This window comes from Panthera leo, chromosome A3 (genome assembly GCF_018350215.1).
Source record: "Panthera leo isolate Ple1 chromosome A3, P.leo_Ple1_pat1.1, whole genome shotgun sequence".
NCBI classification, from domain to species: Eukaryota; Metazoa; Chordata; class Mammalia; order Carnivora; family Felidae; genus Panthera; species Panthera leo.
Genome location: NC_056681.1, coordinates 117,603,775 through 117,620,700, shown reverse-complemented (window position 1 = coordinate 117,620,700; position 16,926 = coordinate 117,603,775). Strand labels below are relative to the sequence as shown.

Sequence of the window (16,926 nt, the reverse complement as noted above, 5' to 3'; positions counted from 1 at the left end):
TTTCAATGCTGCAGGAAATCTTGCACTGTCAAAAAAAAAGTGGCATTGTAACTGTTCTGAAACAAATTCATTCCTTCAGGTGTTAGTCTGAGGTCATGACAGTTGCTGAATCGGGATGCATTGTTGTCACCTTAAGTATAGTTTGGCTTCTGGTGCAGGTTTGTTCCCTGTAGGATTTGACTAGTAGATGACTCAGGCCATCTTCCACAGCTGACCAGCCTGTAGTCAAACCTGTTTCTAGTTGTCAAGCAACCATTAGTTCAAATTCATGACTTTTTTGTCTGTTCAGATTTTTTAAGGTGTATACTTAAATAGCTCTGATGCTTTTCTCTTGGTGATTGCAATTGTACATTGTTATTTGAGGGGAGATTGGGTATAGTGACTTTGAGGGAGATCTGGATTTGAATTCTGATCTTTATGCTTGCTAGGTTTGTAACTTTGAACAAGTTACTTAGTCTTGCTGAGCCTTAGTTTTCCAATAATAATCAGGGAACAGGGTTGTTGTGGGGCAGTAAATGAGATTACATAGTGGTGGGTAATATAGTGCCTGATGCTCAGCAGAGTTTTCAGCATGTGCTGATTGTTTCCATTTTTCATAGAAATGAGAGGTAAAATAATGATAGGTATTATGGGGAAAAGCATGGAAGAATAATTTTGTAATGTCGGTGAGATCCTTTTGCTTTTTTTCCAGATGAGTATCTCTTTGCTTTGCATATGATCTAGATAAGCATCCTTTCAAGAACTGTGACATCAGTGGGTAGAAGTAACAGTGGAAATGTTGCAAAATAGGAAAAAAATTAAGCGTCAAGATGATAATACGGGTTAGTAGACTGTTCAAGGACAAATCACAGAAGTTATTCCTGTCACCTGCAGAGTGGGGATTCTAACACCTGCCTTCCTGCCCAGGATTGTGAAGATCAACTGTAATAATGTATCTGGAAGCTCCTTACAAGTGGGGGTGTTATAAAAATGTACAACATGATTTTTATGGTTGAAAATACAGTGCATTAGATGTTTATTTCCTACTTCGTGGGGACATTGAAATGGTGGAAGGAGGTCATCTCCCACCCATAAGTGGCTGGTAGGGGAGCTTGTTTTATATTTGCAGAAAGGATGATTTGAGTACAGAAGTATAAAGCCTTTACTGTCTCAAAGTTACTTCTGGGTGTCATCGCTAAATTAAGGTCACCATGTTACTATTTTTTGAAAGATCACTGCCGTCCTTCCCTTTATTACCATCTGAAGTGATTAAGACAGGTACTGGTTTTCAACATTTATTTTGTCAGAGACCTGTAAGTCCTCATATGGTAAAGCAGATGAAAACTAGAACCAGAACATCATTTCCTTGTAGTTGTAACTTGCAGGAAATTAATTTGCCTTTGATGTGGGATCATCCTTTCAGATAGAGGAAGAAAGTGGTTATTTAAATGGACTTATTCACCTCTGAAAGTAGAGATTCTCATTTAGAAATCTATTTAGAGGAATTCATGCATTCCCTTTCCCTTGCCCCATGGGTTTCCAAATAATTTAGATATGATTTATTGGTTTTACTTTTGCATTTTCAGGTGTAAGTACTTCTTAGTGCCTGAAAGTCAAAGTCTTTTAGATCCATGTGAGTTTGTGTTGCTTAATATCTGGATAAGTGTATATTTTCGTGATTTAATTGTTAAGTAGCTTTTTGCTGCATATATTCCTCAGATCCATTATCCTCTACCAATTTTTTTGAGGGCATATTATCTTCTCTCCATGCCTTAATATTTCTCTAGTTTTTGTCTCTTCACTCGTTTACTTATTAAAAGATTTCTATTGGTGCTTAGCGCATGCCAGGTACTTTTGTTAAACACTGGGGATTCAAGACATGGTCCCTGCAGGGGGGAGATCACAAAGCAGGTGGTTAGAACACTGTGGAGGACAGTGGATCAGAAGTAAATAATTTCTAGTAAGTAACAAGTAGGTTATGCTTAGTCACCAATTTTATACAGTTTCATCAAGCCCTTCTCGTGGGGACACAGAGGGAGCAATTCCTAACTTAATGGTGTGTACCTTTTGTGTGTCAGGGGAGAGGATTGTCAGTGAAGGCTTCTTAAGGCCTCAACTGAAGTGGGAAGTGGCTGATTGTAAGATAGCTTTAAGTAGTATGTGGCAGTGTAGAAATCAGCTTTGGAAAGGAGGAGGGAATTGGATTTGAAGGGTTGCTTCTGTTCCTGAAAAGCATTGATGTAGTCTCTGCGCTGGGGAGGGGAGCAACAGGGGGTTGGTTTCTTCTGGAGGGTCATTAAAAGAGGCTGCTGTATGACAGGAAATGAAGTATTCATTCAAGAGACTGAATACTGTGTGTACCGTGCCAGTTTTCAGGAAACTTGTTATATCTAGTTCCTTTGGATACCCTGACCGCTGTTCTTTCCTTCTGCTTTCAGTGGTGATTTGCAAATCAAGTTAAAATGTCCCCAGAAGTGGCCTTGAACCGAATTTCTCCAATGCTCTCTCCATTCATATCTAGTGTGGTCCGCAATGGAAAAGTGGGACTGGATGCTACAAACTGTTTGAGGATAACTGACTTGAAATCCGGGTATGTACCAGAACTGATTCAACTAATGTATCAGAACCAATCCAGCCTTCACCTAATAATAAACTTTTACCACCAGATTCATAAAAATTGAACACCAGAGAAATTCATCAAGTCACGGCCTCATCGCATGTTGATGCAGTTGGTTTTGTCCAGTTCTTGACATTTTATGTTTCAAGTTGTTTTATTTGTGTTGCGGACCATTACTTTATGATCAGAACGTTCATGTCTGGTTTTTTTGTTTGTTTCTTTGTTTTGGGGCATGTCTCTTTGTTAACAGTGTGCCATGTGGTTTTTCATGCATTGACTTGTTTTCTTGTTATGTCTGCTGCAATCCAGAAGGTACTGTAAGAGTTGGGTTTTGGGATTCTGAATATGACATCATTTGATAATCTCTCCTAATAGGAAAATTATAATAGCTAGCTGGCATGAGTCATTTTTCACAGTGGGCTTAGAACAGTTGACTCTCACACCTGGAAATGTTGCATTAAAAAGCCCCAACTTGTTATTTAGAAATAAATTTAGATTTATAGAGAATTTACAAAATAACCACAGAAAATTAGTGGTGCTATAATGCTGTTAGTTGTGCTACAATCCTTGTTTGGATTTTTCCAGTTTTCCCACCCGTGCACGTCCTTTTTTTTTGGTCCAGGATCCAATCCAGGATACAAACTGAATTTAGTTGTCACTTCTTCTTTTTAACCTGTGACTGTCTTTCTTTGTCCTTCATGATTTTGACACCTTTGAAGATAGCACTGGCTAGTTGTTTTATAAAATGTTGCTCAGTATGGGTTTGTCTACTGTTATCCCTGGATTACAGTGAGAATCGCAATCCCCTTCCTCCCCCGCTCAGGAATACTACAGACTTGTACGATTTTCAGTGCATTAGGTCAGGAAGTACATGATGTTCATATGTGCTGTTACTGGTATGTTAACGTTGACCGCTCAGGTAAGGTTGTATCTGCCAAGTTGCTCCACTGTAAAGTTAACTTGATCTTCCCTTTGTCATTGGTAAGTATCTTGGGGAGTGATGCCTTGAGACTGTGCACACGTTCACTTCCTCATCATACTTTTGCCACTAATTTCAGTGTCTACTGATGGTTCTTGCCTGCAAACGTTATTACTGTGGTGCTGGTTTAAGAGTGATTTTCTATTTTCTTTACTCCCCCCACATTTATTAATTTGAATTCTGCTGTAAGGAAGCACTATCCCTTCTCCCTCACTTACATATTTATTCACTTATTAATTATGTCAGTATGAATTTTTAGGTGTTTATTTTATTCTGTGGGTCATAGCCAAAGATTGTCTTCATTTATTTTGTTGCTCAGTTGTTCTAGCTTTGCCATTGGGAGCTTTGTCAAGTTGACTTTTGTGTCTTTTTGACATACCCCCATCAGTTTTTGTGCACTTTCTCACTAGAAATGTTGCATTCTTGATTCTCTTTAAGCTTTTCTTTTTCGGCCCTTTTACCTTCTCTTAAGTCTTGCTGTTTTTTGAGTAAGCTGAAGACTTAGATACAAGGGTATATACTTACATTCTTCAGTAGTCAGATAAAGAAGACTGAATTGGATACTTTATTGGAATAGTAGGATGCTTTTTAAAAGATCTGGTATTCTCTTCAATTTAATCATTGGGTATGGGGTTTCTTTTGGAAGTGACAAAAATGTCCTAAAATTGGATAGTGTGATGGTTACACAATTCTGTAAATATGTGAAAAATGACTGAATTGTGCACCTTATAAGGGCGGTTTTTGTGGTATGTTAATTATAGCTTAGAAAAGCTGTCCTCAAAAGAAGCCAGACCCATGAACCAGAGATGTTTACTGTCCCGAATGGGTAAGACATGGAGATAGGTCTTTCTTCTTCATTTGATCACAAATATTATTTTAGAGGTGGTGAGGACCTGATAGAGGACTGGGGACTGACTTATGTAAGGTGATGTGATCTGAATTTTTTACTCCTTGTGTCAGTATCCTGAGAGAACAGTTGGGTTCATCAACAGAAAGTCACTTTGCTTCTTTTCTGCAGACTCCCTCTCCAGTGCTTCCCAATTACTGAATGTTTAGTTGAGTGTTTAAATGCAAATGGTGGATATGATGATACATTGAAATGAATCCACTAGACCTGGCCTGGTCTGGACTAGCTCTGTGAAAAATATTTGAAATGACATTAATGGCATTTAGTACTTAAGGAATGTACTTTCTTTAGATTTAAACAAGGAATGCAAATACCTCTCCCTACATTAACAAAGTTGCTACGTGTAAAATGATGTGGAAAGCCTTAGTAATCTAGAGCATTAGTGATGCCTTTTATGTAGTACTTGTCTGAAAGAGTCATGAAAATTCTTTGGAATCTCGTTAACAATTCTTTCTTCAATCCTTACATCAGACTAAGTGTGCATTCCTTAAGTTTCCATAGCAGAACAGTGGCAGGGTTTGGGAAGAGAATGGCTTTTTAATTAAAAAAAAAATTTTTTTTTAGTGTGTCACTTTATGGCATTTCCCTTTCTTTTAGATCAGCATCACTCATGGTTACAAGAAATGGGGTACACATTTGTGATTTCTGTGAACTCAAAAGGGTATACCCTGTAGGACACAGCATATGCAAAAGTTATAAAATGAGGAGACTTGATTTCTAGAGGTGACAAGAACTAGTCTTCTATGTATGGCTACTTGCCCTTGAAAAGATGAGGTCTGGGTATCTATATTCTAGATCTGGCTCATAGGAGAAATAGATAGGTAAACACTATTCAAAGTAAGATTTTTTAAAAAAAAATAGAAATTCATCTTTATTTCTCTTATGGCACCTGAATCTTTCTACCTAGTGTATACCTATGTATGTATGTATGTTTCTAAGCTCCATTGCTAGACCGTCACGATCTTAGGACAGGGTTCTTATTGAAGTTTTTAGGTCTCCTAAGGTCTGCCATAGTACCTTTTGCATATAGTGTAGCAAGTAGAGGTTGAATGAGTGAATAAGTAAGATGTTTTCCCAGAGAAGTTGTCTGGTTTGGGGATCATAGTGGTTTGGATTTCTGGTTTGGAAACATGTTTTATTGGTCTGGTAGTTTATTGCTTAAATTTTGTTACACGTAATCCTTTAAAACATCATTCCTTGACAGATAAGTGGACATTTTTGAAATGATAGTAAAGTGTTTTATAGTACTGGGTTTACTCTTCTAGGTAGAGGGGGCAAATTTTTATTTTAGGGACTTATTCCATGAGGCTTCTGGATGTTTATTAGCTCTTTGTTCTGTTACTTTGATCACAAGCATGTGCTATTTGTAAGATGCCATATTTTGTCATTTTTAGTGATTTACTAATCTTGAAGATATCTAAATGTTCAGCGTTCTGGAATGATGCCTGGTAAATGTAAGAGAGAGGAAAGCAGAGGGCTCACTGCAACCTGTGGCAGCCAAGCCTTATTATCTTTTTTCAGCATATCACAGTGACTCAACCTTACTGGCACATGGCTGTGTTTGGGGCATCTGCTATGACATCTCATCCGCCCACAACTACCTGTTGCATTTTTTGTTCATGTTCTGAATTTCATTACTTAATTAAAAATAGATGCTCAGTGTACTTGGTTACTAAATAGAACGGTTTTAAAAGATGAGTGCTGTAAGCTTTGAAGACTGATCTCCGTTTGCTGCCTTAGTCCCTCTAGCTGGCAGGCTGAGCCTTTATTATTAGCCTTGTGCCTGGAAGGAAGGTGCTGCGCAGGAGGCATTAGTTTAATTTTGAGGATGGGTGACTTTTAACCATTTAGTATCCAGCTGTTCACTGGGCTTTTCCATTTCACTTTCTTTTCTGTATTCTTTTGTGATCTTTTTCCTTTCTTCATATATATTTTTTGTATATTCATTATATGAAAATATATCTCTAAACCATATATAGTATTATTTTGTATATTTAAAAGGTTCATACAAATGGTATCATCCTGTGTGTGTGTGTGTGTGTGTGTGTGTGTAGTTTTTTTTCTTTTTTTCCCCTGCAGCTTGCTTGTTTTGTTTAGTAGGAAGTTCATGAGATTTACCTGTTAATACCTATGGTTCAAGTTCTTCGGACTGCATTGCTGTATCATATTCCATTGTATAAATATGCCTCCCAATTTTTTATTCATTCTCCTGACTGTCTTACATGTTGTTTTAAGTTTCTTTTGATGAAGAATGCATGCCATAATGAACATTCTCCCACCTTTGTGCAAGAAGATATATATGAGAATATTTTCTGGGGCTTCCTTTTTTTGTATTGGGTGTGTTCATCCATTAGTGGTTATAAAATCAGTTGAGTGAGTCACTCCAACATCTAAAAAATGAATGAGAATAGAATGGAAACTATCAGAATGTGTCACACATAATAAAAATAAGCACTGTTTTGTGGATTTTGCTTTCAGTTAAATAAGTAAGTATGTGGGTACTGGGTCACAATGCAAAATATGTGTGTTTTGATAAAAAAAAGTTTGAAAGCAAAAAAAAAAAAGTTTGAAAGCAAGCTACCCCTCTAGGGTATATTCCTAGGAATAAAATTGCTGGCTCTTAAGGTATATGCATCTTCCATTTTATTAGATATTGCTAGATTGTATCAATTCCCTTTCACCAGAAATGAATGAGAGTTCCCATTGTTCTGTAGCCTTAACAATACTCTGTGTGGTCAGACTTAAATTTTTGTTAAGCTAATGGGTGTGAAAGAGAATCTCATTATGTTTTTAATTTGTATTTTCATGATTATTAGCATAGTGAAGAATATTTTGCCAATTCAGGTGTTTTTCTTTTAGGAATATCCTTTGCCCATCTTTTAAGTGGGTTGTTTGTAGTTTTATATAGATTTTATTTTATTTTTGAAAAAAATTTTTTATTAAAAGATTTTTTCTAATGTTGATTTTTAAGAGAGAGAGAGAGAGCGCGAGAGAGCGCGCACATAAGTGAGGGAGAGGCAGAGAGAGAGATAGGGAAACACAGAATTTGAAGCAGGCTCCAGGCTCCAATCTGTCAGCACCGAGTTGGACGTGGGGCTTGATCTTATAAACTGTGAGATCGTGACCTGAGCCAAAATCAAGAGTGAGGTGCTTAACCAACAGAGCCACCCAGGAACCTCTGTATAGATTTTAAATCATTCTTTATGTATTTTGGAAGCTAATCTTTTAGCAGTTATATGTATTGCAAATATCTTCATGCAGTCTGTGGCTTATATTCTTTTTTAAAAAAGTATATGTTATCTATTTTGAGAGAGAGAGAGCAAGAGAAAGCGAGAGAGTACGGTAGCAGCAGAGAGAGAGGGAAAGAGAGAAAATCCCAAGCAGGTTGCACCCTGTCAGTGGGGCTCAATCTCATGAACTGTGAGATCGTGACTTGAGCCAAAATCAAGAGTCAGACATTTAACCACCTGACCTACCCAGACACCCCAGTATTCTTAATTTCATGCTATTGATGTCCAGAAGTTTTAATTTTAATGAAGTCAAATTCATCAGTATTTTCCTTTTTAGATTTGTGCTGTGTGTGTGTGTGTGTGTGTGTGTGTGTGTGCGTGTGTGTGTGTGTGTGTATGTTTGTGAAAGAGAGGGAGAATTTCAGGAAATTCTGTCACACTCAAAAGTCATACATCTTCCTCCAAGAATTTTAAAGTTTTCCTTTTTGCTCTTCAAATGGAAATTTATTTTTTTCTATAAAACATGTTGTGAGAGATATAGTTTTTTTCTTCAGATGGATAATTGGTTATCCCAGCATCATTTATTGAAAAGTCATCCTTTGCCTGTGGATCTACAATACTACCTCTCTTATTATGTCAAATGTACATCATACATGGATCTGTTTCTAGGCTTTCTGTCATGTTCTGTCAGCCTCATTGTCCTTATGCCAATTGCACACAGTGTTAATGATTACAGTTTTATAGTATGTCATAATATCTGGTAGGAAAACTTTCATCCATCTTGTTCTGATTCTTAAAAATTGCCTTGCTTAACCATATATTCTAGAGACTTTTATGATAACCTCATTTAAATAGTTGCATACTGTTCTATTAGACCATCCCCGAATTCACTTAACAAAGCTCCTCTTCTTAACTCATTGAGAAAAGAAAATAAAGGGAAAATGACCTGGTGAGAAGGGCTAATTGAGAATTAATTGTCGGGAAAGCTCTCTGAGGAAATGGCATTTAAGTTTAATCATGAAAGATAAGAATAATTCGATGTGAAGAGCTGGGGAAGTTGATGTAAAAAGGGAATACTGGGTGTAAAGGCAGGAGAAAGCTTTGCATGTTCAAGGATCTGCAAGGCCACTGAAAGTTGAAATGTAGTGAGAAAGTGTAAGAGGGAAATGAGATGAGATTCTAAAGATAGTCGGGGGCCCGATTATGGAGAGCCTGGTGGGCTCTATTAGGAAACTTGGGTTTTATTCTGGGTGGAATAAGGAGTTATTGAAGAATTTTAAGCCGAGTGACATGATCTAATTTATATTAAAAAATCATTGGTTGTTATATAGAAAGAGGCTTGTGCAGGACAAGGTAGTCTAGTTAGCCGTCCTTTTGTACAATAGACCAGGTGACAGATGATGGAATGTTAAGAATATGGTGGTGGCAGTGGAGATGGAAGGAGGTGAATAGATTATAAGCTATTTAGAAGGTAAAAACATGAGGATGTTGAATTTGGGATTTGATAGAGAATCAAGAATGACTTCTTCCTTCTAAATTTGAGCTAGTGAGTAAGATGGTTATGCCATCTGCCGAGATGAGAAAGATTGGTGGAGGAACGACCTTAATTTTGATTGATTGTTGTCTATGTCTGCCATGCAGTTATCATTGTAGGTTTCCTTTTGCTTCTTTCCTGTGTTGAATCTCTTATCTTACTTTCTTGTTTTACCCTCTTGTTTTGTTGGAGCGTGCACTTCAGTAGCATACTAAGAAACGGAGAAGAGGAGGTTTATTTTTGAGTTCTTGAAAGTCTGAAAATGTATTTATTCTACATTTAAACTTGATTCATAATTTGGGCAGGTACAGAAGTCTGTTGCAAATTATCTTCCCTTCAGATTTTGAAGGCCTTGGTCTGTAATGTTGGGAACCCTTGACACATGTTGTTGTAGTTTCATGGATGCGGTGTCTTCTCTGTAAGGATATTAATTATTGTTTGTTTTTAAAATTGAGGTATAATTGACCATAGTTTTAAAACAGCATTTTTTCTGTACCTTTCACTATCTCGGTTTTGCTCTCTGTCTTTAGTGTTGGTGGCTTTCCTCAAACTGTTGATTCTTGGCTGTCCATGTCTATTAAGGAGGGAAGAAGAAAAATGTGAATTTGAAGATGTTGTACATGGGTGGACTTCTCAGCTACTGAACTTCACTGTAGCGTGATCAGGCAGCACCCTGGCCTCTTTCTTAGCTGATAGTCGGATTCATTATTTGCAGATCTTTTCTCTAGGGCTATAAAAAATAAAAGTTTCTCTATTGGGGCGCCTGGGTGGCTCAGTTGGTTAAGCGGCCGACTTCGGCTCAGGTCATGATCTCACGGTCCATGAGTTCAAGCCTGGTGTCAGGCTCTGTGCTGACAGCTTGGAGCCTGGAGCCTGCTTCAGAATCTCTCTCCCTCTCTCTCTGCCCCTCCTCTGCTCATGCTCTGTTTCTGTCTCTCAAAAAATGAATAAAAACGTTAAAAAAATAAAAAAAGTGTCTATATGGATGCATATAGTCCTGTGTGCCAGCAAAATTCTAACTATTGGGCCAGAGTATGTAAATATTTAGACTTCTGACGTATTTGGTGTATTGTTATATTTATATGTAAGGATATTTAAATATACATATAATTATATGTCTCTTCAGAAATGTATTATCAATTTATATTTTCACTAGCAGTATATGAACATGCCAGTTCCTGTACAGTTTTGATAAAATCGGTATTATAAATTCTGTACAGTTATTGCTAATTCAATAGATGCAAATGGTATTTAATTGCTCTTATATTTTCCTTTATTTATTGATATGTGTGTGTGTAAATTACCACTTCATGATGTCTGTCCCCTTTTCTGATGTGGTATTTGTCTTTTTTGATTTATAAAACTTTTATATATATTATGAAGATTAACCCTTTGTCATAGATGTTATAGATGTTTTTTCCCCAGATTTTCATTGTCTTTCAATTAAATTAATTTATTTAGTATGCAGAATCTCTTAAATATTGCTCATTTTTTGAAGCAATAATAAATGTACAGCACATAAAAAGTAGAAGGGTGTTAAGTAGAAAAGAAGTCACTTTCCTATTCCTTTCTCCTAATTTTATTCTCTGGAGGTAACTACTCTCAGCAGTTTCTTTTCTTTCTTTCTAGGGGTGTTCTTTGTAGATGTAAGCTCCCCCCCACCTTTTTTCCATTTCTGTCTAAATAGTACATGTGGCAGAGTGTTATGGTAATGGCCCCGAATAAATCATGCCTCTCTTTATCTGGTCTTCTCTGAAGATGATTTTACCCCTCCTTACATCAACAGGTAGAGAGTCTGTTTCCTCACCCCAGAATCCGGGCTGCCATTGTGACTTATCGTTACCAGTGGAATGTGGCAAAAATGTCATGTGACTTCTGAGCGTAGGCTCTACCAGGTCTTGCGGTTCTGTTCTCGTGTGGAATACTCCCATCACCATGTTCAGGGGGCTTGGGTCTGGTCTCCTTGAGAAAGACCGGCCCACGGAGCCCAGCTGCCCAGGTTCTGCCTGGCCCCACAGCCAGCCTGTCAGCCAAATGCAGCTGCATGTGCGAGCCATCCAGGGGCTGGCAGGACTGACCAGCCCACTGACGCGGTGATGGGAGATAACAAGTTGTTTCCTGAAGCCATGAAGTGTTGGGGTAGTTTGTTATGCAGCAATAGATAATTGAGAGAGTAGCGTATTATGTATTCATCTGACCTGTATATTTTGAAGACTGTTCTGTATTAGTACTGATATAGCTGCTGCCCCTTTTAAATGTCTGCATAATATTCCAGCATCTGAGCATACTCTAATTTAATCATTTGTTACTGAGACAGGTTCAGTGTCTATCTTTTGTTATAACATGGGGCTGTAAAGAATCTCCTTTACATTTATCTTTGATGTGCCAAAATGTTTACTTTTTATGTTGTCATCAAATCTATTTCCTTCTTGAGTTCTTTTAACATTTTGCAAAATTAATGCCTTTTCCACTTTGAGACACCTGTATTTTTTCCTGAGATACCTATGCTTTCTTGTATTGTAGTTTCATTTTTACTTGAAATTAATCTGGAATTTATTTTGGTATATGATACAATGTAGGAATGGGATATTATTTTTCTAAATAATTGTCTGGTTGTCGTAGCACTATTTATAGAATAAATCTTTCACTTATTCACTATTTTGAAATGCCATCTTATGTGCTAAATTCCTGTATTTAGCACATATCTGTATTTGCTTTGTGCAGTTATACAGCTTTTCAATTATTATAGCTGCATACTACGTTTAAATACTCATCATCTCACCTGCTGGGAGTTTGAATAAAACCTTTTTGTTTGCAGAGAATGGATGTCTTTACAACAGGGGTCAGCAAACTTTCTGTGGGGTCGGTTTGTATTTTAGGCATGTAAGTCTTACGGTCTATGTTACAACTATTCAGCTCTTGTAGCATAGGATCTATGACAAAACACAAATGAATACGCGTGTTCTAATAAGATTTGATTTACAAAAAGAAGCAAGCAGCCCTTGGATTGTAGTTTTACAATATTGAGTATACCTGCTTTTAATATTGATACCTCTTCAGGAATGTGATCAGTCTGTCCTATTTATGCCCACTTCTCTGTCAGTAAAGTTTTGTGTTTTCTTTATTTTGTTCCTGCACATTTACCGTTCACTTTATTCCTAGGTGGTTTATTCTTTGACTGCTTTCAAGTGGAGATTTTTAGTGGTTTATTGGCATAGATGAAAGCTAATTTAGAAGTTCGATTGAAGTAGAAGGAAAAGATGTATCGGAAAATTTAGTAGCTCAATGATCTGTTATCCGAATCACTAAGAATATTTAAGAAGAGTTCGAAGAAAGGAAAAATAGCCGGAACCAGAAGATCTAAAGCAATACTGGGGGAAGGGGCTGGGGTGGCACAAGCCAGAAGTCAAGGTAGACAAAGGATGGAACCCAGTGAGCCGCCTTTAGGGGTGTTGGATGGTAGCATGATGTAGTGGTAAGCAGGTATACGGTTTTTAGTCAGTGAGTGTGAATCCTGATTTTGACATTTAATAGCTTAATGAGCTTTGGCAAATTGCATACCCTTTCTGTGCCTCGGTTTTCTCTTACTTGGGGATATTGATAATTGTCTTATTGAGTATTTAGGGGAGGAAAGGATATAACTCAATGTAAAGTACTTAGAATATTTGTATTCTAACAATACATTTAGTGTATTGTATGTATGTAATGTAATGTATGTATGCATGTAATGTATGTAATGTAATATAATAATACATTTAGTGTGCAATAAATGGTAGCTATTTTTATCTATGACAATAAAAATACTATTATTATCATATTATGTGTCTTATATAATATATTATGCATGGCATCATACATATCATTATTTCACTGTAACTGTTGTTAGGCAGTTGGTGGAATCACTTTGGCATTTCAGAATCAGGGACTCTTTAAAGAGTGAGTGTCCATGCAGGTGGTATAAGGGAGCTGTCTAAATAAGACTAAGGCAAGCAGAGCAAGATAAGAGGTCACACACGTATAACAAAAGTTAGAAATCATAGAGCAGATAAGGACAGGAGAGCCAGAGACTTCTGTTTCTGGGGTAGCTTTCTGTCTTTGTTCATCGCCTTTTGGAGATCCATGGAAGCAGAAAAAAATATCGGTGTAGCTAACTCAGACCCTCAGGTGGATGTACTTTGAAATATTTGAGTAGGTTGAAGAATGAATGGGCTTGGCGATGCCAACTTCTATTTTAGCAGACAGAACCTAACTGTTTTCAGCAGGTGTTTGAGACTGAACATTGGCTGTCTTGAGCAGAGACATGCAGTTCTCTACACAGGGTTGAAGAAGCTTTCCTGCCAGGACCTCAGAAGATGGTGTACAGACTAATGTGGGGAGCTCTGTGGGAGGGTGGGGAGCTAGTATGGGCAGTGCGTGGGTGGGGTTGTGGATGTTACAGGGCAGAATTTTGGCTAGGGCTCAAGGTGCTTATCTAGGCACCCGAGCATCTAGAAACACAGTGAATGGTGCATAGTGTTGATATTTTGAGCGGTATTACCATTCCTAGGTTGTCCTCCGGGAATTTGTGTGTGTGTGTGTGTGTGTGTGTGTGTGTGTGTGTGTGTGTGTGTTTTAACTTGGAGAAACACAAGTTCCCCTACTCCTCGTGCTCTAGGCTTTTCTTCTCTTAGATCTTTGACTTGGGTAGCTGCCTGTCTAGCCTTCTTCTGATTATAATAGTATGATACAGTAATGTAAATTTTCATAGGGTGATACAGTAATGTAAATAATGTCAAACAGTTAACTTTTTTTTTTTTTTTAACATTTCAGAGGGCTTTCACTTATTTTGTACATAGGATTTTTAAGAGAAGAAGTCAAAGGATGGTATTGGCTTTGGCCCAGTGAACTCTGACATCATTGACTTTAGGAACTTGTGCTAGGGTTTCACAGTCTTCCTACAGAGACTAGGGTGGTCAATGCTGGGAGAAACCTGGGTCTGGAGGTTAATGATTTTGATTATGAATTATGAATCATATGGGCTTTTCATGCCTTACAGTGACTTAATTTCAGAGTGACTTCATTGGGTATGGAAGTTTGGGTAGGGGAAGAGGTAAAGAGAAGTTGCCAGTCTAATGTGTAAAGGAAAGGAGGTAGAAGATTGATTTAATCTATTCCTAACTCTACTTTGTACTGTTCAGGGGAACAAAAAAATCACTCTTACTGTTATCTTTTGTCCCCTCTATTCTGTGCAATTTTAAGATGGTATTTTTTGACTGGTTTCTGTTTCATTAGAATGACAAATTTGCAGAGTTCTTTAGAAGATGAGTGGGACTCTTTTAGTTCACATTCATGGGCACATGATAATAAGTTTGTTTCAAGACTGCAAATTAGGGGCACCTGGGTGGCTGTCAGTTAAGCGTCTGACTTTGGCTCAAGTCATGATCTCGGGGTTCTCAGGTGCAAGGCCTGTGTCGGGCTCTGTGCTGACAGCTCAGAGTCTGGAGCCTGCTTCAGATTCTGTGTCTCCCTCTCTCTCTGCCCCTCCCCCCACTTACACTCTATCTCTCTGTCTCTCTCTATCTCTCTCTTTAAAAAAAATTAAAAAAAAAGTGCAAATTAACTAGTCCTGTGCTCTCACTTACATGTTAAAGGACTCTAAGGAATCCATGTAGGTAGCCCCCTGTTTAACTTACATGATCCCTGAATAATCTTGCTTTCTGGTGCCATATTCTTGAGAAACAATTTTGTAATCTTCCTTTCAGGGCCACATTTCCTGAGTAATTTGGTTATCTTTCTAATGGCATGTTATGAAAGTTGTTTTTCCCATTGACCTTGCTTTTCTTGACTTTTTGAAAAATGTATCCTTTTTTGTTTTCTGAAATAGTTTTCATCTCAACCTTTGCTCTTGCCAACTTATTGATAAGAGCTCTTGAGTCAAGTGGAAGTTTTGGGAGAACGTTTTGAAGTTCCACTGTGAAGTGGGTATAATGCCCTTAGAAGGATTGTTTGTTGTTGTCGTTTTTTAATCTGTGGACTCCTTAGACTTTTTAATTTAAAAACAGCATTTAAAAATTTTGTGCTTCAGTAAATTCTTAATAGGTAAATTCAGTTTGGGGCTTGGCACACACTTTGCTTTTAATGTAAAATATATACACCATTTTCACTTTTCACTTTTTATGTGTACAGTTGAGTGGCATTGAGCACAATGTAGTGCAGCGGCCACCGCCACCCCTCTCCAGAGCTTCATCTTCCCAAACTGAAACCCTGTGCCCATGAAATGATAACTTCCTGTTCCCCTCTGCCTCCATTTAATTTTATTTTCTGTTTATGAATCCGACTGCTTTTGGTACCTTGTAGAAGGGGAATTATGCAGTACTTTTTCCTTTATGAGTGGCTTATTTTACTTTGAGTAATGTCTTCAAGGTTTTTCCTGTAGCACAGCTCAAAATTTCCTTCCTTTTTAATAAGGCTGGGTAATATTCCATTGTGTGTATATAACACATTTGTTTATCCACTTATCCATCCAGATCCAACCATTTGACTATTGTGAATAATGCTGCTATAATCATAGGTGTACAGATATCTGTTGGGAGTCCTGTTTTCAGTTCTTTTGGGGGTATACCCAGAAGTGGAATTAAACATGTGGTAATTCTACTTTTAATTTTTTCAGGAGTCACCATATCCACTTCTACAGTGACTGCATCGTTTTATATTGCCATCAGCAATGCGTGGGCTTCCAAATTTTCCACATCCCCACCAGCACTTGCTGTTTGTTAAATTTTTTCTTTGTTTTTAAATTAAAAAAAAATTAGTACTCATCCTGATGGTATATCCTAATGAAGTGGTATATCATTGTGGTTTTGCATTTTCCTGATGACCATTGACATTGAGCATCTTTTCATGTGCTTAGGGGCAAGTTGCATATCTGCTTTGGAGAAATGTCTATTCAAGGTTTTTGCCCATTTTTTAATTGTGTTGCTGGTGGTGAGTTGTAGGAGTTCTTTATATATATACTCTAGATTCTTTATATATTCTAGATAATCAATTCCTTATAAGATATATGATTTGAAAATATCTTTTCCCATTCCATAGGTTGCCTTGTTTCTGTTCATAGTATCCTTTGATGCACAATGTTTTTACTTTTGTTGAAGTATATGTGGTATAAGAGTTCGACTTTTTTTTTTTTTTTTGCATGTGGATATCCAGTTTTCACAACACTATTTGTTGAAAAGACAATCTTTCCCTCCATTAAATGGGTTTGGCACTATTGTTGAAATTATTTGACCATATATTTGAGGGTTTATTTCTGGGATCTGTATTCTATTCACTTGGTCTGTATGTCTGTCTTTATGCCAATACCACATTCTTTTGTTTAGCTTTGTAGTAAGTTTTGAAATTGGGAAGTGTGAGACCTCCACCATTGTTCTTTTTTTTGCAAGATTGCTTTGGCTATTCAGTATTCAGGATCCCTTGAGCTTCCATATGGATTTTAGGATGGCTTTTTCCGTTTCTGCAAAGATTGTTGTAGAGATTTTGATAGGGATTGCTTTGAATTGATAGATTGTTTTTGGGTGGTATCGACATTTGAACAGTATTGAGTCATCAGTGAACACAGGATGTCTTCCCGTTTATCTGTGTCCTCTTTAATTTCTTTTGGCAATGTTTTGTAGGTTTGAGTACAGTAGTCCCTCCTTTTCTGTG

At 37.4% G+C, this 16,926-nt stretch overlaps 1 protein-coding gene and 1 long non-coding RNA gene across 7 annotated transcripts in view; one reads left to right on the top strand and one right to left on the bottom strand.

The window, feature by feature from the left end:
* Positions 1–16,926, top strand: part of BABAM2 (BRISC and BRCA1 A complex member 2) — a 393,896-nt gene that overhangs the window by 999 nt on the left and 375,971 nt on the right. For 4 of the 6 annotated variants that reach the window (XM_042933374.1, XM_042933375.1, XM_042933372.1 and 1 more), the window contains exon 2: positions 2,418–2,569. The exons of 1 other annotated variant lie outside the window; for it this stretch is intronic. In XM_042933374.1, the coding sequence (XP_042789308.1) occupies positions 2,442–2,569 (128 nt within the window). In that variant the 5' untranslated portion in view covers positions 2,418–2,441. Of the gene's footprint in view, positions 1–595; positions 822–2,417; positions 2,570–16,926 lie in introns of those variants that run through there. One more of the 6 variants, XM_042933373.1, reaches the window with a different exon arrangement.
* LOC122216485 lies at positions 9,553–11,254 on the bottom strand. Its single transcript, XR_006200937.1, has 3 exons — positions 11,025–11,254; positions 9,743–9,820; positions 9,553–9,662 (listed from the first exon to the last, which is right to left on the bottom strand). It is a non-coding gene; the product is annotated as an uncharacterized LOC122216485 (long non-coding RNA).